The sequence below is a fragment of the Coturnix japonica genome, chromosome 2 (assembly GCF_001577835.2).
Source record: "Coturnix japonica isolate 7356 chromosome 2, Coturnix japonica 2.1, whole genome shotgun sequence".
Classification (NCBI taxonomy): domain Eukaryota; kingdom Metazoa; phylum Chordata; class Aves; order Galliformes; family Phasianidae; genus Coturnix; species Coturnix japonica.
This window is the reverse complement of record NC_029517.1, coordinates 28,990,237-29,011,619: the sequence shown is the minus strand read 5'-3', so window position 1 is coordinate 29,011,619 and position 21,383 is coordinate 28,990,237. Positions and strand designations below refer to the sequence as shown.

Sequence of the window (21,383 nt, the reverse complement as noted above, 5' to 3'; positions counted from 1 at the left end):
AGCATTACTTGGAAAAGACTATTGCTTTCTTTATCCAAGTGGACATGAGTGAATGTAACCTAATAATATAATAATAGATACAGAGCAAAGGTTTCAGCGTGGATTCTTTTTTAATTCAGTAGAAGTCACTCTGTTGCTTGCAGCCCTTACTTGAATTGCTGTCTTGCATTTGCTGTGTCCACATGGCTTTTGTCAGACTTTCAGTTGTTCTTATTCTTCTATCCACAAAATCTCTATTGTCTACAGTTATAGTATGAGATGTACACTTCCAGATTTGCTACTCGATTTTTCTCTGCCGTGTTCTTTTGATGCTGATTCAGCTCTGAAACAGCCCTAAGTCTTTTTCTTCTAAAGCCATGACAAAAATAGTTGCATAATGTTGATTTAGTACTGCAGATTTCCAGAATTTTCTAAATTTCTGCCTTTCTTCTTTCATGAGATGTGGGATTTTGCTGTAAGCTTATTGCTTTGAGAATTGCTGGAAATGAGTTATGATGCTGTGAAGTCATTCTGAACCAGTGCAGTTTGAAAGATTTTGGGACAATGAGGACAACATAGGAGACAGTACACTTATATTTTTCAAGTCTTCCTGTTGTACATATTGTCATATGTCTACATCTGCCTTAATGGATTTTGAACAATAAGGCTCTTAAAAACAGATAATAAGTAGAGGTAAGTGCTGCTTATGGGTTTAAGATACAGTAGCTATAAATAATATTTGACTCTCTCTTTTCTTAGTTCTTTAAAGTGCACCTGGTGAGGTCATTTGCATGAGTAGCCTTGGCCTACTTTTGCTGCTGTTGACTCAGTAGAGAAGAATTAGGCCAATACTTAGCACTTGTGAAAATTTCTGTCCTAAATGTATTTGAATTTGCCTCAGCCTTGCACTTCTGATTTGTCTTTTTGGAACAGACCAAAGTAGCTGGTACTTCGTACTTCAGAGGAAAGGTGGGAACAAGCATCATTAGTTCCAAAGTCATTTTGTGGTACGGGGAAGAGCAGAAAGCAGTGAACCTGAAGTAAATGGATCATGATGACCTCAAACAATGAGAGTCTGCTGCAATTTTAGCTTAGTTTGCATAATCTTGATGGTCACGTCTGCTTTCAAGTCTTAATTGCTCATGTACCTTTGTACCCTTCAGTCCTCGAGGTAATGTAAAACATGAGAAAGGCTCAGTCATTGCTACTGGCAGCCAGAGTATGAGAGTATGTTTGGGATGTAGGATCAGTGTTTTTTCACCTTTCTGGAAGCAGTGAGATGGTTATTTTTGAAGGGCGACCATGTCTTCACAGAATCAGAGAATCACAGAATGACCCGGGTTGGAAGGGACCTCAAGGATCATGAAGCTCCAAGCCCCCTGCATGGCAGGGCCACCAAACTTCCACGTTTACTAGATCAGGTTGCCCAGGGCCCCGTCCAGCCTGGCCTTGAACAACTCTTCTCTTTTTTCTTTCTGAAATGAAAGGGAATTTTTAAAAAGGAACACAAAGCAGTTGCTGGAGGACACAGCAGTTTTGACAGATGGCTTGGGGTCACGCTCAGTGTTCATGTATAGTTTCAAGTTCAAATTGGGAATTCTCAAGGTAATAATTTAAATTAGTGTGAAACGTAACTAAAATATTAATAAGACTTTGGACAAATGGCACATATGGTTCTTGCTTTCTTTGGCGACAGTTAAAAATAAAGAAATAGATAGATAGATAGATAGATAGATAGATAGATAGATAGATAGATAGATAGATAGATAGATAGATAGATAAAGCCTTTTCTTAGGTCCATGTAGTAAATTAATTTGAAAGAATACAAGAAAATTGAAAAGCTCTATTTTGGAAGTCGACTCTCAAAATACTTCAGGTATTCTCTGTCAGATCTGTCCTACCTTACTCCCACCCTTTGCTTAAGTACCCCAGGTTAGGTGGCTGAGTCACTTTCAAATCATTTGAACTCTAGAAACATGCCGTCTCTGATTAAAAAAGATAAATGACTTTGCTAAGGGAGTTCTGAAGTGCTTGGCTGAATGCCCAAAGTCTTTGTCTAGACTATAACAACGTTAGTGAGCAGAGCAGTGCAGTAAAAGTGGGCCTTTTCAAGTGATACAGTTATGGCGATTACCCCACATTAGCACTGAGATAGGACTGGCCAGGATGAGCTTGAGCCTGGTGCCATGGACAAAGTGCTGCCATCACTGGGTGCATTCCTGGAGCACATCTGCTGTAGTTTTTCCATAAGGAATAACAGTGTCCAAACTCCAAGGCTGTCTTGCAGATTAACCCAAACTATGAAACGAAAACCAAGTGCTATATTGATCACTTTATCCATTTTAGATATGGAACAGTGAAGAGGACCATGTAGCTATCTGTATAAGCAGTGAACAGTTGTTAAACTCCTGCTGGGTGGCAATTTTGAGGGGATATTTGAACCATGAGTTTACAAAAAGCTTTTTTACATTCCTATCGTGAATGTTTGATCTCCTCTTGTAAACAGAGATATTCCATTAAACTGTTTTACTAAATGCACCTTGAAATTAATTAATAAAGTTATGCTTTATGCTTACTCAGTGGTTTAAACCTTTTAGATGTGCTAGTCCTTGGTGAAATGCCACACAGAAATTTTTCAGATGGGAAGAGTCCATACCTTCTCCAGTGCACACACTTCCTAATCTCAGCAGTAATTTCAGTGCAAAACTTGTGTGCAAGGCCCAAATCTGGTCTTGTTATCACATCATTGTGCTGTTCTGTTTCTCTTAGTTTCTTGCATCATGCTCACTGGTTTTATGAAACAGACTTAACAGATCTTGCTTTCTCACCTGACTTTTGGAAACTGGGGATTATTTCTACAGTAGTTGAGGCCATACCTCAAGTCCAGAGAAGAGAAGGCTCAGGGGAGGCCATATAGCACTCTATGGGCACGGTGAAGATGAGTTGACAGTTGGACTAAATGACCATACTGATGTTTTCCAACCTTAATGATTCTATTGTTTGTAACTTTGCATAGATTTGCTCTAGGGGTAATTGAGTATTTCTAAATAGATAGAATAAATGCTAAGAGAGAGACCAGCTAAAAAGAGAGTAACTTGGCTGAACTGTAACACCAAGCTGTATTGCAGAAGAGGCGCTGTAGGCTGAAAAATGTCTTTGTTAGGAAGTTGGACGCCTCAGACTACAGCACTTAGCACAGTTAACTCCAACATGGTGTTGTTGCTGTCTTAAATGCAGCACCAGTTTGTCATGGTATTTTTACTTGTTTGTTCTTAAGACAAACTAGAATTTTTGAAACAGAAAATATTTTGCTAGAGGTCTTAACATATGGCTTCTCTCTGAATAGGATTTTGTGACTCTTCAAGAAAAAATGAATGAATAACTCAACAACCAGTGAGCTTAGTTCAGGGCTTTACTTATAGCGCAAGTGGGCAGGTGGGTTGTGAAGTAATGCCTCCCTGTTTTGGAAATTAATTTTCTCTTACCTGTGGAAGTGTCTTACTTTCCTCAGTGATGCTTTTGCACTATTCCTCATGTGCAAATTCCTTGCCCAAGACAATAAAAGCTTAAGTATGAGACAATTCACAAAGCTCCTCTGCCACCCCAAGTTTTGTAAAGCATTACCCTTTTGTTATGTCCTTTGCTCCATTAAAAAAAAACAGTGTTATTACCATGGCAACTCTTGCCCACACTGGAAATCCATTATTAGGAGTTTCTGGCTTGGGTTTTATTTGCATATGCTGCAAACAGCAGTGTTATTAAACAGACTGCTGGTTGTTCTTCCAGTCACTGAGTTAGATGGGTGATGTGAAAATAGCTACAACTTTTTGATTCCAGGTAAGAGGGGTCATGAACAGCTCTGCGTAGTTCTCTACTCCTGTGTATTGCTTGTATTATATATTACTTTTTCCTTACAATCTGTAGCTGTGCCTACTTGTTTAGCTTATCAAACAACCTGGAAAAAGGTTTTTTTAGTTACTCAACATCCTTTTTGGGAGACAATTTATTAGACGTTTTCTCCTCAAGTCTTAAAAATGATGCTCAGTACTGTACTTTGTCTTCTGCATAAATACTGACTATAAAGCCATGCAATTCTTGCTAGTCCTATTTGATAATAGAAAAATTTATCATGAAGGGACTTTTGCATCAGTTTCTAGTAGTGTACCATAATGTTGTCAGCTTGCATTACCAAAGGCTATATTATGATTTTGGCATTTTGTTTTTTTTCTTTTTCATTTTAGGAATTTCTATGGGATGCAGATCATGCTACTGGAATGCATTTGGGTAAAGGATGAGTTCTGCACTTCTCTCAGGAGTCTTCCAATACATTTGCTTAATTACCTTTTAATGACATTCTAAGTGAGCTGATGTGAAATAAATAACCTTGAATCATGAGTGAAGAAAAAAACTTCGGTGCATCTCAGAAAATGTTGTCTCCTTCAAGAAGTACAAGCAGCTGCTCCTCTAAGCAGGGAAGTCGACAGGTAATACAACCAAACTGAACGCACTGACAAGATTGGCTGTTATTTTGCTTCTGAATATTGGTGAATTTTTAAAACTCTGTTTTCCTATTGCTTATTTTATTTGATCACTTCTTTGGTTTCTTTACCTGTTGGGTTTTTTGTTGTTGCTGTTGTTTAATTTCCATAGTAGCATCTTGCTCTTAGTGAAATGCGCTGAACCTGTTTTACAAATATTACTTGAAAAATAGTGTATATAACCTGCCTGAATAGCAGGCTCTTGTAAAACTGGAACGCTAACAGCGAATCTTTGTAGTGAAATATTACTGCTGTGGAGGCTTGATCCTGAAATCCCAAGCCCTCCCTGGAAGATAACATTTCTGTGGTAGAATACTGGGTAGCAGTTCTGCTTATTTCAAGTTTCCGTGGAAAGGTTTGCATGAAAGAGAATGCATTTTTCTGAAACTTGACATTGAAAACGTTCATGTGGGTGCCTGTATGCTGGTTGTTGTGGAAATGTAGTTAAGAAAATACATATTTGTATAACACAATTCATCTAGATGCCTGATTCTGTATGAAACATGAAACCATACTTTGTCTTCTGCAGAAGTGATCATTTATGCTATTCTTTCAACCTTACAGTGAAAACCTGATGGTAAGCATTTGTACTTGACAAGTGAAACTGCTGGAGACAGCTTTTTCATACGGGCAAGAATCACTGACCTGTAGCAATGCTGAAAATCAAGCTTAAATACACTCAAACCATGCTTGCAAAATGATGAGCAATACCCTCACCGTACATAAACTTTTATTTGTACAGATACTGCTTTAGTGGAGCTCTTGGAGCTGCTTCAGGTTGAAATGTTAATTGGAACTGAGCATCCAAATCCCCTTAAAGCTTTGGAGACCTCAGCTGTGTGTTGAAAGAGCACCTGCTTTTCTGGGACATCTGACCCCACACGTACAGTCTCTGCAATTTCTGCATTTTAAAGTGCTATGCTTGTAAGAATCGCTGTGCATTTCTCATACACTAAGCAAGTAAATCCTTGCTTTCAGGACACTTTTTTGTTTGTTTTTCTTTTTTTGGTTTGTTTGTTTTCCTTCAACATTACATTTTATATCCTCAGTGTGAGATTACTGCATAATTTAAAACATTTGGTATTGTCTGTTCCAGTAGCTCCAGTCAGTCATGTGTTATCACATAGCTTTTAAATAATATGATTTATATGAGTGTGTCTAAATCCCATGGTGCATTACATAGCCAGTAAAATCAACTATACTTATGCAGGAACAATGTATGCAAGAAAATCACGTACTGCCATTTAGCATGATGGAATCTGAGGTTTTTGATAGTATTTTTGGTGGATCCTATTTCTTACCCATTTTTTTTCTCATCTGTATCCTTTGGAGGAAAGGAATAAATCAGTAAGGCTTAATATCATTTTGTCCCCAGTTTTTTATCCCTTGATCATCTGTACAAAAATGCAAGGTATGCCTGGTAGGTGTGGGAGATGCTGTTTTACTTGTATTCCAGGTGCATCAGGCAGAATACATCAGGCAGATGGCTAAGCTGCCTCACACACCTATCAGGTCAAGCTGAATGAAGGTGTAAAGTAGGTTGTTTCCCAGTCTATTTTGAAGTCATACAGTTCATCTTTCTTCATACCAGCCACGGTGATAAATATCTCCACTTTGATTAAAGTTTCAGTATTACAATTTTCATGGTCAGTCACTGCAGTACCAAGTAAGCAAGTGGATTATTTTGCATCTAGGCAACCTAAACAAGACAAATGACTTGTCTGTGTTTTCAGGAAACCTTGATGGTAAGGTAGCTTGCATGAATTGGGGCAGCTCACACGACTTGTTGTATGCTGGAAAATAATTGCTAAACAAGGCTGAAGTTTTTGCCTTCTTCCTCTTCATATATACACTGAAAATTTAGAAATACTTATTTTTAGAAATAATGTGACATTCTTATTGTCTTTATGATTTCCCTTTTTTAATAGAGACTTCTTTGTTCATATGGAATTCTTTAATTCTTATCTACCCCTTTTCTTATGAAATATAATAACTTCCAATCTTATCCTGTAACTTTGCATCTGCTGAAGTGATTGAGAGGTCTTAGAAGTAGTCTACAGTGCTAAAACAACAACAACAACAAAATCTAAATTACAATTTCTTTCAAGATTGTCAGTGTTGTATGAAAATTGCTAAGTCACATCCTGAAACAATGATTGAGCACCTGGTAAAGGGACACAGCCAGCACTGGGAACACAGGCAAAAGCAATTCACCTATGCAACCAGAAGGACTAGGACCTGGTTCCACCCTCCCTCATACTCATGTAAGGGCTGGCTGCCACAAGGGAGGGATCTTTTCCAGGAGATCTCTCCTTTTGGAGAATTTGGTGAGCCCTGACCCTTGGGCTGGGTAAGCAAACCTTTCTTTAACTGGATTGTAACCATCATCCTAGAAGGTTTCAGTGGAAGTTTCGATGAATGTTAATCTCTGCTGTGTGCAGGGAGATGATGGTCCTAACAGAAGCAATCCTCTGCAACACTTACTATCCTAGGCACACTAGTGCTTTGAGAGAGTCTCTAGTCTTGCAATTTATAAAGACCTGCACCTTCTTAGAGGGACCTTCCCTTTACTAGTGTAGATTGTAGTATAAGAATGTAAAATTGCCTTGCTGTGACAATGTAGAGTTCTGTTGTTTTCAGTCCCTTCTCTCCTTTCTCACAGAGAAGTTCTTGTCATGTTTCATTGAATACTATTGTTTTTATTGTTAATTACATCCTGGTGGATGCTGTCAACCAGGTGCCTGACAAGACTGGGGATGAATAAGGCCACCAACTGAGGGTTATTTGTCGTTCTCCTCTGCATGTTGGTTTAAATAGAAGCAGAGACGTACTGTGAAGAAAACAGCAGCAATCTGAAGTTCTATAGAAATAAAGTATTACCTGATAAAAAAGTATCACATATGCAACATACAGGCTTTGCTTCTGTGTAGCTCTTTTAATCGAGTTAAGTAAAGTGAATCCTGGAAAAATGTAGAAGGAGGGCTACCTTTTGTTTGTTTTTTTTCCTCATAGTAGTGGGATCTGAGGTTCCCCCTAGTCACAGAGTACACACCTGTATCAAGTAATAAGCAAATTATGATTGGGATGTGAAACCACAGATGTGTAAGGCTGCCCCTGGGGTTCCAGTGGATGCTAAAACGTAGTTAATGCTTGCTCTTCACAGAGCAACGTGTGTCAGCAACGTGGAGCATAAATGGAGACCTGTGATACCAAAGATAGGCTGCTGTGCCATAAGAGTTGATTGAACCAGACCTGCCGGATTTTGAGGGGCCTGCTCCTGACTTTGCTAAACTTGGTGGCCATTTTCTGTCAGGTGCAAGGCATTTGCAGCGTGAACTGAAGACACTAACAGTTAATACTGTTCCACCATGTACACCTCACCTTGAAGCCTTGTAGTAGCTTGGAGGCTGCTGCCACAGCCTGTCTCTCTGCCCTTCTCCATCAGTCACAGAAACAGCTGTCTTCTACAAAGTCACAGCTCAGATTGTTTTGTGAGCAAGGAAAACTGATATTGGTCATTACATTTGAATTGACCCACGTGCAAAAGAAGTTACATTTTGATAACGATTTCTAAGTCTAATATGCTAATGAACTTTTAAAATAAACACAGTAGGGAAAAGCCTTATGACAGGAGAGCTGCTTAAAAATACTCCGTGTTCTAAAAAAGAAAATTGAATAATTTCTGCCAATTTTCTGAACCGTAACAAATGCTTTAGTTGCAGCTGATGCCAGCCCTTATCCTCCACAAAGCGAGCTTCTATTTTTGGCACTTTAAAATATTCGGTACGACTGACTGCATTCTATACTGGAAGAAAGTCTGGCACTGTCATCTCTTTCATTTGGGAAGTAGCAAGTGCAAGCATCAGTCTGAGAGCCGTTCAAACTCATTACTTCATTCTTTCTCCTGAAATAATTCACCTTGAGGAGCTGTATGGTACATAATATTGCAGAAAGTGGGAAGGCTTTTATTAAATATAGAAAATGACTACAGTTACTTAATGGCAGACTCATCTCTGGAGACTGAAGTGTATGTTTTTTGGTTTGGTTTTTTTCCTCAGCCACAGAGCATATATCAACTTCAACTACAGCATGAATTTCCGTGCCAACCTAAAATGAGCATCTTCGAACCTGTGAAATGTAACAATAGTGCTTCCTCCCACAACCTTGAGTGAAATCTGCCTCAGGCAGCAAATGTGGAGTTGATCATTCTGTGCAGATACTGGTCTGTAATAATGCGAAATCTTTGGTAGGGCTGTTATCTTTAAACATTACCAGTCTGGCCATTGGACTGGGCATTGTTAAATCAATACAGCTGTTTTTGTTGTTGGTTTTGTTGTTGTTTTTTTTAGTTTCAGGAGGGGGTGAGTGTTGTGAAGCAGTAGCATTTTGTGGGCGTTTGCCTTCAATTGAGTATTATGGTTTGGGGTATCTTTCCCAGTTCCCTATGTATGATAAGAATCAACAGAATAGACCATAATCTGAATGCTTCCAGTGCCTTTCAGGAAACCCTGTATTTCCATTTTCCTCCTCAGCTATTTCAGACAGATGAGAACAAATGATAATCAACCAGTTTGAGTAATTTGTCTTTCTAGAGTAAGCAGTCGTTGTTTTCTTGCTTCTGCAGCTGCTCCCAACAATAGCCAGCTGATGCTTTTTACTCATTAAATGTAGCATCAGATATCCTGAAGAACAAAATACTGGTGAAAATCTTGGTAGGGTTTAGATCCTGAACAGATCTAAGGAGAAAAAATAAGTCTCATTGCAATGTTTTGGAATGTGGGAGTTCAGAGGCTCGGGTGGGAAAGGCTCTAGCCAGAAGAGGCCGACAGAAACAAATGCTTGCTGTTATTGCAGTGTTGTGCCTTGTAGTTATCCAGTATTTCTCCAAGCTGTTAATTCTCTGAAATATTCATTGCATTTCCTTGGGTAATAAAGTTGATTAAATAGTCCTGTGCTTTTAAAAGTTCTGGACCTATTTCCAGGTCAGCTAAAGCTGTAAAGTATGCAGTCAAAATGTGAGGTTCCCAGATTAACAGAAATGAGAATAGGAACCTTGCCATCCCCTGAGATTTGGCAAGCTGTTGGTCCCACTCAAAGGGAAATGCTGCTTCTACTTCTGCTTTTCTTTCCATTTTCACACTTTTTCATTGTGAAAGCATTTTATTTTTTTTTACCAGCTCACTGACCAGAAGAAACAGTGAGAAATGCAGATCTTCTTCAGGAATAGGGGATACCTCTTACGCCTGGACTGCAGAAGCAGCTCAAAGTAACACTTATTTGAAATACAGGCCAGGATGTGCTCTATATTTAAACCTTTTACCCAAACTGTTGACACAGCATATATTCCAGATGGCTGTACTACAGCTCTACTATATCTCAGCTGCTTCCTTTGTCTTTACCTCATATGCTCAATGTACAGTGGATCTGTCTAATTTCAGCAGTCTTTTTCTTTCCAAATTTATTCCTATGAAAAGAGTGAATTTAGATTCTTGCTTTTTGACTATGCTCAAATTTGTTCTTGTCTCCTGCAAGTAGACTGCTCTATTGACAGTATGCTGTGTTTAACCTTAAGCAAAGACTTTGAGAACTGGATCTAAAGCTCATGAAATGTGATTCATTAGGCATAACAATAAGAATACTGCTTGCTAGTCTTGACTTCTGTCAGGTTGGTTTTCAATGGAAAAATTGTTTGCATACTGCAATTTAATATATTTTGGATAAGGCAGTGGAAATAACAGGCTTGGTAATCATGTAATACAGTTTTTAAACTCTTCTGACTAATTTCAAGAAGGAAGAAACAACCGTGAACATGCTTCTTAATCTTCTAAATGCTCCTATTAGTTCTTAATTAGAATCATCTTTCACTTGTTCCATCAGGTTTCATTACTTTTTAATGTTTACCTCTTTTCAAGTCCCCAGTTTGAAGACGTCTCATGTCAATATTAGTTTTTTATTGGCTCATTTGTAGAACATATTTCCTAAGGAGGGGGAATTTTATCCACCTGTGAATAGCGAGCAGCAGTAAGTTCAGCAGTTACTGACTTAAAATAAATGATAGCATTACACTATACTTGATATTTTAAGAGGCTACTCAGGCATCATAGATTCCTAATGCTAGCAATTATGGAAGTGTTAATTAAGTAATCTTTAACTAGAAACAGAATTCTAAACTCACTGTAGGAAGCATTTGGTGGCCAAGCATTTCCATTTATGGTAGGAGAGTTGGTGGAATATCATTGCTTTTTTGCTTTCAAGGTTGAAAGGCTCCCTCAAAAAAGAAAAGAAAATCCTTAATTGTGGAGGCTTATAGCTGCCTTTGTACTTCAATAGCTGTCAGGCTGCAGCTAGCAAGCTGTAGCTAACTGTCACTATAAGGGCACAAGCTGGCTCTGCTTCATTCTCTGACAGCTTCACCCCACAAAAGACTCGTTCTGCTGGTGTCTTGCAGCATAGTGTGCACTGTTGTGGTTCGTGATGAGCTGATATGCTGGCAGCAGCCCAGGGAGCCTTCTGCTTGACATTCAGCACATTAACTCCTCATGTTTGAGTACCTTTTCTCTTCCCTGACCTAGTAATTCACCCCTAAGCAGGAGAAAATCCCTGATTATTCAGAGACCTAAGTGAATTCCAAGTCAACAAAAGTGAATAAAGAATATGGAGCATAACTTCTGGTTTCCCTAGGAAAAATATTATTTCTAAATAGTAGTCATGAAATCATGATATTTAAATAGCTCTCAAAATATTCTAGGTTGGGGGCATAAAAGCACATGCTATAATAACTTCATTTAGAGTGACTGTAGTTTTGACTTATCTTCAGGTGGCTGAACTTTAGTCTGGAGAAGAGGAGGCTCAGGGAGACCTTATTGCTCTCTACAATTACCAAAAGGGAGGCTGTGACAAGATGGCAGTCAGCTTCTTCTCCTGTGTAGCTGGTGGTAGGACTAGAGGAAATGGCCTCAAGTTGTCCCAGGGAGATTTAGATTGGTTGTTAGCAAATACTGTTTCTGAGAATGAGTGGTCAGGTGCTGGAGCAGGCTGTCCAGTGAGGTGGTGGAGTCACCAACACCAGAGGTGTTCAGGTGTTGTACTGAGGTACATCATTTAGTGGGAAATATTGGTGGCAGGTGATCAGTTGGATTTGGGTGATCTTGGGTGTCTTTTCCAACCTTGGTGATTCTGTGATCACTGGGTGATCTGTAGAGTGTTAAGTGATAAGAGCTGGGCAACCCAGTTTCTAATGCTTGAGCATTATGTATGTACAGGTAAATCATAGAATGACTTAGGTTGGAAGGAACCTACTTCATCTAATTCCAAGCCCCTGCCTGTGGACAGGGTTGCCATCCACTACATCATGCTGCCCAGGGCCCCACCCAATCTGGCTCTCATCATCTTTGTAGCCCTCCTCTGAACCCACTCCAGCAGCTCCACATATTTCCTGTGCTGGGGACCTCGGGCCTGGACACTACATTTGCCTTTTTTGAACCTTATAAGGTTCCTTTCCTGCCAACTCTCCAACCTGTCCTGGTCTTGCTGAATGACAGCACAGCTTTCTGGTATGTCAGCCACAGTTTCTTACCTTTATTACTGTAGACATCCAGGTAATTAGGTGCTGAAAAAATTGTTATTAATGATGGAAACCCTATAGTTTGACTTTTTATTCCTCATCTCAGATCTGTCTTAACAATTCTGTTAGTTGGAAGAAATGAGATCTAGATTTATATTTTCTGTTTAAGCAGGACAGCTGGGAAATTGTAGAAGGACTCCGGGGAGCAATGAATTGTACCCAGGAACCACAGAAACAGGAAGGCTGCTTGCTGAAAAAAAGAAAATGGCCTTTGAAGGGCTGGCACAAGGTAATAAAGGAATGTCTGTATGAAAATCTGGTATCATGTAAATGTGATGTACTGAGTGTGTTGTTACTCTTGGGGTGGGAAAAAAAATACTAAGGGCAGGGAAAAATGTTCTCTGAATAAATGTGTATGGGTGTTTGAAGTGGTGCTTTTTGATTTTGTTTGGTTTCGGGTTGTTTTTTTTTTGGATGTTCATATGGTAATTTTTCTTTCTTTTAATTTTCTTCATTTCCTGTGTGCAGAGATACTTCTTTTTGGACAGAGGGATTTTGAAGTATTCTAAATGCCAAGCTGATGTAAGTGATTTAAAACACTTTCAAGCCAGTGTAAGGTAACAATAGTATTTTATCTGAAATAACAGTAATTCCATATTGATAGTAAAGAGAAGTAGAGTTTCAGCAGCTCTTAACAGTAGATTGAATGCAGAAGAATGATGATCAGAGTAGATAATGTCCATCTTGCTTTACTGTAGGGTTATGGTATTCTTTCTTTCTGCAGATAGAGAGAGGGAAACTTCATGGCTGTATTGATGTTGGACTTTCTGTTATGTCTGTAAAGAAATCAACAAAATGTATAGATTTAGATACCGAAGAGCAGATATATCATCTGAAGGTAAGTCTTTAACATTGCTCAGACTTGGCTCCCCAAACTGTAGGAGCATAACAACATGAAGAATGTGTTGGTGGTGACCATGTTTATTTTTAACAGCAGGAGGTCTGTTAATTTCACTAATTGCTTAATTTTAGTCTCAGCAGACTGGTTTTTACACTTTATAACTTGAGAGGCTTTACGATACTTTTCCAGAGTCAGGTACCCTATTACATGTGGTGGTAGTTGAACCTTGACAAAACCTTAGAACTTGTAACTAAGAAGTGACAATTTTTGCTTATACTGCTTTTTTTCCCCTCTAGAAGTTGCTAAGCAGTGGGTTTTGCATTATAATCATAGCTCTGATAACTGAAGTTTCTTTTTTGTTTCTACTTTATCTCGTGACTGATTTTGTTGTGCTTAAAAGCTCATGCGTAGTATCTTCTAGTAAGCACATATTGAGAAAAACTTTCCTGGTATTTTGCCCATAAAAGTAAGCCAGCATAGCAGTCTGATGAGCATAAGGTATCTTAGTTTCTTTGCTAGCAATTTTGAATATGGGTGTTATAATATCTGAAATTTTGTGTAGGTGAAATCTCAGGAGCTGTTTGATGAATGGGTATCAAAGCTTCGTCATCACAGAATGTATCGTCAGAATGAAATCTCCATGTTTCCTCATGACGTCAATAATCTTTTCTTCCCAGTATCTACTACAGTGGACTCTGGCTCTGGTCTGTGTGATTTGACTCCAGGTAGAAAGGTAATAGTGATGAGTTACAAACAATGAGCTTTTATCAGTGATTAAATTAGCCTGATTTGTTTTGAAGTAAAGAGCGTAATGAAAATTTGTATGGGTTTAAGTTGTGGTGTAAAACATTTTGCTCTATAAAGAGCGAAACAATATTGTCTATAAATTTGCCCCCAAGTATTTTTCTCTGTGATGCTGGTAATATTTATAATGTTATCCCAGTGTTTTAAAGAAGTACATTATATTTTCACAGTGACTTTTAAAACTGGATATTAAATTAGAATCCTCATAGTTTTTGACAATATACCATTATTTGTCTGATACATGCTGATGAATGTTAATGTGAGTCACAGAAGAGCACTCAGCTGTGTCTATATATTTTTCCTTTAGCTAATAAAACCTCTCCCTTTGTACACTAATACATCTGACTGTGCTTAACTAGTAGATAGGAATTACTGAACAGCTGTAACCTATTTCTTCTATTTACATTTTGTGAGGTAGCCTCACAAAACAGTGATTTTATTCAGCACCTGAACACAGTCTGTCTCCAGTGGTTTGCATATCGACTGGCTGATGTTCACCCAAACAGACGCTTCTGCTGCAGTGTAGAACCAGACCTCTTCTGAGAAAATGTTTTTGGTTGTTTTTTTTAGCAATACTGTGCTTTACTTACTGTAACTGTTTCTGTTTCTGTCAACACCACAAATACCTCTTATGCAGCAGTTGCTTCTTTGTTACCCTAATGCCTAAGGTATTCTTTTTCCTGGCTATACTGCTGTACAGTCTGAGTGGTCTCATTTCACACTACCTATAGTTCAAGAATTTTCTTCCTACTGTTTTGATGGGACTCCTCCTGAGCAGTCAGCAGCACATTTATCATTGTGTACTGAGGAGTCTCCAACTGTCAAATTTTAGGTGGATGTTTGGGAGTGCTTTGTCAACTTACCCAGTATTCTTTCTCACACATCTTCGTTGCCTTCAAAGATGCAAAGTAGAGTGTATCCTCTGCTGCTAACAGGAAGAAAAAATAAAATAAACAAAATGTAGGAAATAAATGTGGAGTGTTTACCCCTTTTGTCCCTGAAAGACCCTTAAAGATGAGACAGCATCTCTTATTTAGCTAAACGTGTGTCTCTGGCTTGATAAAAGTATAATAGCTGCATAAGACTAAATCTGTGCTGCATTAGAATGGGGGCTGGATAGCTGTAGTATCATTTGGAACAATATCATTCTGAAGTTTGTAGCAGCACAGAGCTTAGGGTCTGTCTAAAAGCAAACCTTCCCTCATCTCAGAACCTGCTTTGGCAGGACAATGCTGTAGCTGAATGACAATTTTTTTTTACCAGGCACAAGCACATGCCAGAACTGCTTTTTGCTAGTGGCTGAGAGGGAGGGGATCTGTGCAAAATGGCAGCTGAAAGAGCAGACTTGCCCTGTGGTAACAGCAGTGTTCTGCAAAGGGCAGTCTGTGTGGCTTTCTGGAGCCAGCACCTCTGTGTCTCTGACAGCCATCTCTTCTGTAGGAAATGGAAAACCTTCTGGGGCACTCTAGTTATTTTCTCCCACAAGAGAACTTGGATAGAAGGGGGAGTACAATATTAAGTACAAAAATAGAACATGGCAGTGCCCATTATATCTCTATGCCTTTGCTCTCAAAAAATAATAGAAAATATACAATGGATCTGTGTGACTAGTATATCTAAAATCTGTGCTTGCTGTCAGGTTATTAACCATTTCTTCTTTAGCATGAGGGACTATAATTCACTTTTAATTTATTAATCCAGATTTGCACTGCAAAGAAGCCCTACTTATTTTCATGTGAAAAATAGAAGGGGATAGTTCTTAAGCTCCAGTTAATCACCTTAGCTCTGCTGAAGCTAAATGGAGGTTTGCCAATTTACACCAGCCCTAGGTTAATGATTGTTGATATCAATCCAGCAGATGAATATTTTGGGAAAAACATAACAAGTGAACTTTGCATTGCATTTTATTTCCATTTAGAGACAACTGGTCAATTTTCACACTTTTTAAATAGTTCTTGGGGGATGAATGTATGTATGTATCTATGTATATTTATGTGCAGTTCTTGGATTCTAATGCATAACCATACTGATTACAATAGAAATTATGCTAACTGAAGCTTCACAGACTCTCTTGACTGTTTCTTAACAGTGTCTTCTTGTTTCTTTGCTCTTAATTATGCCATTCACATATATATATTCTGGAAGAATTACTTTGCATGAGATAAATGTGGGATTTTTCTCCCAACATCAATACATTGCTTATATTTAAATTCAGTGTACTTGAGCTTCTAAAGGTACTGGAATCATTTGTATTTACATATGTAGATGACTGCGACTCATACTGTTTTATGTAGGAATAAAACAGATGAACTGCGCAGGTTAATTTAAAAACAATTATGCTTATTAATTCTTCCTGCTTTTCCATGATATATAAATTGATATGGTACTGAATGACATCACCTGGACAGTATTCTGCAACTCAAACTGAAGCATGAATTACAAACTTCAGAAGACTAACTATGAAAAGAGCAACAGAACGAGATACAGATGATGTTTCATATGAATAACTTTAAATTGAGTACTACCTGAGCTTTGGTAAAAGATGGGGCTGTTTTATGAAACCTATGTTTTAGAGAAGAGCCAAACAACTTATTCAGCTCTTCTCATCATTAGTGAACTGGCCACGTAATGGCAGTTAAGATGAAACAACATTTTAAGAACTGATTTTAAAAAAGATGTATTAATTTTAAATAAGAGTATTTAATTGCTTTGTGCAACTTCCTGATGTACATATTTGTAAAAGGCAGAAGGTTTAATAAGGTTTAAAAAACAGTTACACATTTTTATGGCTACTATTTATTGTTACGTTAGAGAAGGAAACAGCTTTATAAGCCACTGTGCACAGGTATAACCAGTATTGGGAGGAAATTTCTTTCCATTGGAAACTACTTAATTATGCAGCTCAGTTAGTTCTTAACTCATAGCTTCCAGCATTTCTTGTAGCATCTTGATAGTGAGTGCTCCTGGAATTTTGAAAAGGATTACTGAGACATTGCAAAATGTGAGTCTTTACCAAAGTAAGATGTGTGTCATACATGTATTAAGGTCTGTCAAGCTAAATCCATACTAAAGTCATGTGACCTAGAGTAAAGCATCTAGGATCATGCTTTCTTTGTTGAAAAACAGCTCTAAACAAGTGCATGCATCTTACATTTCAGTTACCTTTGGGCTTCTTCAGGGGGCATATAAAAGGTATAAAATGTGTTGTTTTGGTGCTTTAAATCTATTAAATTGATTTAATTGATGCAGAGCTCCACTTTTCTTCAAATTTCAGTTGTCAACAAAATGTTATTGTTACTTTTGTATCTGCTTTTGTGTGTTATACTTCCTAACAGTATGCTTCGATGACTATAATGCATAATCTAGTTCATATACTTTTTACTTTATTAATTTTTTTTACCACTGTGCTATTAATGCCTTCAGTTCTTGTCACTGATTGTGGATCTCAATTGTTGCTCATCAAAATGTATCCTTACAACTTTATAATGTTATTCGTTAATTTTCTTGTTTTACTCTGGAACAGTCAGGAAGCTTGACCAAACAAAGCTCGCTGTCAGCTGGTGGTAACTTGTCGTTTTCCTTTTCGAGTAATGAGTCCAGGATTCCATCTTGGCTACAGTCTTCTGAAGACATGGAAAAATGCTCAAGAGGTAATTCCATTTGAAGGAAGATTAAAATGAATTAATATTTCCCCTACTTCTTCTTGGCAATGACACTACAATAGCATAAATAGCCATTACAGCTTTTTTTCTGAAACAAGAGGAAGGAAAGGGGTAGTTGTTGATTTCCTTCCTATTTGCTTGGTTTCAAAAGAGCTAGTGAATGAAGAGGGTACCACTTTTGAGGATCTCTTAGAGGATTCCAATATATTTTCTTCTATGAACATCACACTTTTTAGTAAAACTTGAACTGCCTTAAGTTAGGTTCAAAATCACCTCCTGCTTTCCTGAAATAATGATCGTTATAATGTTGGTGAAAGTGTCTGTAAAATGCATGTTTTCTGTCTACCAGGAGGTGTCTCATCTTGAACTGTTCAGTCTCAAAGCCTATGGCATTGTTACGCACTCCATGTGTAACTAGTTTAGATAACTAGACCCAGATGGCAGTAACCCACTTTATCTTGTTTTTCTACAACCAACTATGACAACTATTTATCTTGTATTTCTACAACCAACTATGACATATATCACTCTACAGGCTCTATAGAGACACTTTAATATTTTTAAGAAAGAAAGATACAAGCTATTTTAGCTGTTGTCCACTACTCTTTTTTTTTTTTTTTTTTTTTTTGCCAATTAATTACTTAAACCAGCTACAATCAAAGCTAACCTATACACAAAAAAACTTTCATTATGTTTGTTACTTCAGAGCAACTGAAAATATTTTCTTGTTCAAAGCAGATCTCTCAACTTGTCACACATATTTACTGGAAATGAACCAGCTGTTGCAGAGCATGGATGTCCTTCACAGGACCTGTTCAGCACCTGCTATAAATGCTATGCAGGTTTGTTGTTTGAAAACCAAAACATGCCCTTTTCCCTTGCTATTCCAAAAACCAACCCCAAGGTCTAAATGATCAAGTTATTTATTCTTAACTTAACTTTTATGTCAATCCATATTTTGTCTTGCTTGTTATTAAAAGGTTGGACCTTTTGAAAGCCCAAAGAAGGAAAAGAGAACACATAGGAGGTGGCGATCTAGAGTTGTTGGGAAAGAGGCTAAAGGAACATTACAGGTGACTTCAGTCCTTTCAGTATCTTTTCTTCACTTCTCACTTATTGGTAATTTCTTGGCATAACCAGTTTAGGAAATAAGAATCCTTTTGAAGTACTGTCCTACACTGACTCATTTTAAGCAGTAATATAACAGACAAAACACAAACACATCCTTGTTAAAATCTGCAATAGGATCTGTACTAATTGGATCTGTACTAATTTGTTCAGGAGATGAACCTCTCACCCATTGTTTCCAGTTTGTCTCCAATCAGGGCCATGAGAGGTGTATCTGGCAGTTTTTTCTCTTTTTAGCAATACCTATTTTTGCACATTCTCTAGGCAGTTTTGCTCATATTTGCGTGCAGTGTGCTTGTCCTTACGTACTTATAAGCAGAGGAAAAAATACTATTGCATATGTTACAACTCTCAATGGGCTGGTTTCTTGGAGTTCTGCAAAATCTTCAACTATGAAATCTTGGGCAAAATTTTATCAGTGCTTTCATATATTCCGAGCCAATTGGTAACTGACAGTAGTTCTATTAGCTTTCGTGTCCCAGATACAAACAATTAAATTCTTTATAGCTTGTTTTAAATACGAAACAGAAACAATCACAAATTTATTGTTATCCTTACAGGTGCCTTCAGTGTTTTCTGCCCCTATGAGACTACATGCTTCCAATCCTAACTTATCTACAATAGATTTTGTAGAAGAGAAAAACTACTCTGATGGATCTGAAACATCATCAGAATTTACTAAAATGCAGGAGGACTTATTTCATATTGCACATAAAGGTAAATAAAGTTTGTCTTTCATATTCTGTGTCATCACAATTTAATGTGATTTCTGAAAACAGGTCCTGTTTAATATTTAGAAAAAGAGCAAAACACCCTCCCTTTAATTCCCTTGTGGGATTGTGAATGTTGATGTCTTGAGTCTTTAGAAAAAAAAAAAATGACTTAATCATCCTACTTTTGTTTTTTATGAAGGATCTCCCTTTATTTAACATGTTAAACCAAGATTCGGTTTGTTGCCAAAAGGTGAAAATCCCCACTGTTGTATACAGATGCACAGAAGAGTATAATCTGCTGTTGTATTTACATGTGTAGATGAGGACAAGTATGTATATATACTAAAGTTGGCTCACTGTATTTCAGAGTTCAACATTTGCTGGTGATGCAAAGGTTGCTATGGTAGTAACCTATTTTTAGTGAATACATAAGATAAAAATCATGTAAAGCTGCAGAAGGGGCAGCTTGACTGTAAATGTTTTGTCTCTTGAAGTCATTCTTCATTAGCAATACTTTGCCCTGTCACTCTCACACCAGAAACATTTTTATTGTTAAAGTACATTTATGTCTGAAAGACTTTTTGGGAGTTTAGGTGTTGTCCCTTTTTGCACAAGATGAGTTGATGTTATCAGTATGCATTCTCTCCTTGTTTTTGCCCTTTGCTGCTGATGCATCTTGACTCCATTATGAAAGGAGTGTATCTAGCTTAGCAGTAAGCTTTATAAAGTAAATTGTAATGAAAACTGATTCATATTTTCTGAAAGTGGAAAAGAAGGTGGGAGCACAGATAGTAAAGTTGCTATCTACAGGAGCACTGGAATTCTCCTGTTCAAGATGATTTTAACTGTCTGTGTTTTGGTTGGGTTCAACTATGCTCTAAGGGGACAAAGGACTTCATACTATTTAATACAGTATCATTTTATTAAGAATACAAAAGCTACTTTATTCCACCACCTCTCTGGAAAAAAGACGACTTACGGTTTAATGTTTAATACAGACAAAATGTATCATTAGTACTTTATTCTGTAAAAAGTTCTTGAAAATTTATGTCAGTATACCAGCTATGAAATGAGATGTAAGGTCACTGAGGGTCATGATCATGTTTCTTACATGTGAAATGCTAATATAAAATAGATCGTAATGGACACATCTTCCTCTTCACCCCCTGAGATGTTGTTATATTTCTTCAGGTAGATTAAATTAGGAAAATTAGCTTTGATAATGGTTTCTGATGCTGAATTATACATAGAGATTATTTTGTTTATAAGGTTGTCATGTTACTTGAGATTCTAGAAGAGATAATAATTGTTCAGGTGAAATCTGAGGGAGATAAAGAAGATAAGGAAAAAGTAAAGAACAAGACATATCCACACTCACATTTTATCTCTGTTTCACTGATAATTTCCCTGGTAAATTTTTGTCTTGCCTATTCTTATGACTTTATTGTAGGACTTAATAGTCCCTCAAAAATCTGCTAGCAGATCTGCAGGAAAAAAAAATCTACAGAAAAATGAATGTTGAAATACTACATGTGCCTAGCTAAATTTTTATTCCTCATAGTTATGTAAAAGATCAAATGCCTCAAAAACAAGCAAATCAGACAATAGACCATGTTTTGGGCTAGTGAAATGGACTCAGAAAGAAGTGGGAGTACCATCACATTCAGGATCTGGGCCGTTAAATCAATAAATTATCTAACAAGCTGAAATGTCATTGTATCCAAAATGAATCACCACTGTTAACTTGTGGTGAAATTACTAACCCTATAGCTGTGACACTGTATGTGTTATAGCTGCCTTCTTGATTGATTTATTTTTTTCCTTCTCTCTCCTCCCCCACTGGATTCATAAAGGAATGTGGAGTAGAATCATGACCATCTGAAGATTCAAGCTAATTGGGAAACAAAAGCAAGTGAAGAGCAGACGTGGTTAGTTAGCTTTGTTGCCATCTGTCACAAATTAATCAAAGCAGTTTTGACTGTGGCTAATATAGTCATCATGTTAGCGTTTACCATAAACATTTCTCCTGGTTTAAAAAAAGAAATCTGATAACCTTGTATAATATGCTGTCATGGATCTCTCAAGCTAAATTCT

At 37.5% G+C, this 21,383-nt stretch overlaps 1 protein-coding gene across 8 annotated transcripts in view; it reads left to right on the top strand.

Annotated features, from left to right (window-relative positions):
- Nucleotides 1–21,383, top strand: part of OSBPL3 (oxysterol binding protein like 3) — an 81,148-nt gene that overhangs the window by 33,426 nt on the left and 26,339 nt on the right. For 3 of the 8 annotated variants that reach the window (XM_032443187.1, XM_032443189.1, XM_032443186.1), the window contains 9 exons: nucleotides 4,221–4,463; nucleotides 12,251–12,370; nucleotides 12,610–12,663; nucleotides 12,866–12,979; nucleotides 13,545–13,715; nucleotides 17,310–17,436; nucleotides 18,184–18,290; nucleotides 18,429–18,521; nucleotides 19,137–19,293. In XM_032443187.1, the coding sequence (XP_032299078.1) occupies nucleotides 4,371–4,463; nucleotides 12,251–12,370; nucleotides 12,610–12,663; nucleotides 12,866–12,979; nucleotides 13,545–13,715; nucleotides 17,310–17,436; nucleotides 18,184–18,290; nucleotides 18,429–18,521; nucleotides 19,137–19,293 (1,036 nt within the window). In that variant the 5' untranslated portion in view covers nucleotides 4,221–4,370. The remainder of the gene's footprint in view (nucleotides 1–4,220; nucleotides 4,464–12,250; nucleotides 12,371–12,609; nucleotides 12,664–12,865; nucleotides 12,980–13,544; nucleotides 13,716–17,309; nucleotides 17,437–18,183; nucleotides 18,291–18,428; nucleotides 18,522–19,136; nucleotides 19,294–21,383) is intronic. The other 5 variants (XM_015853793.2, XM_015853791.2, XM_015853792.2 and 2 more) reach the window with 3 other exon arrangements.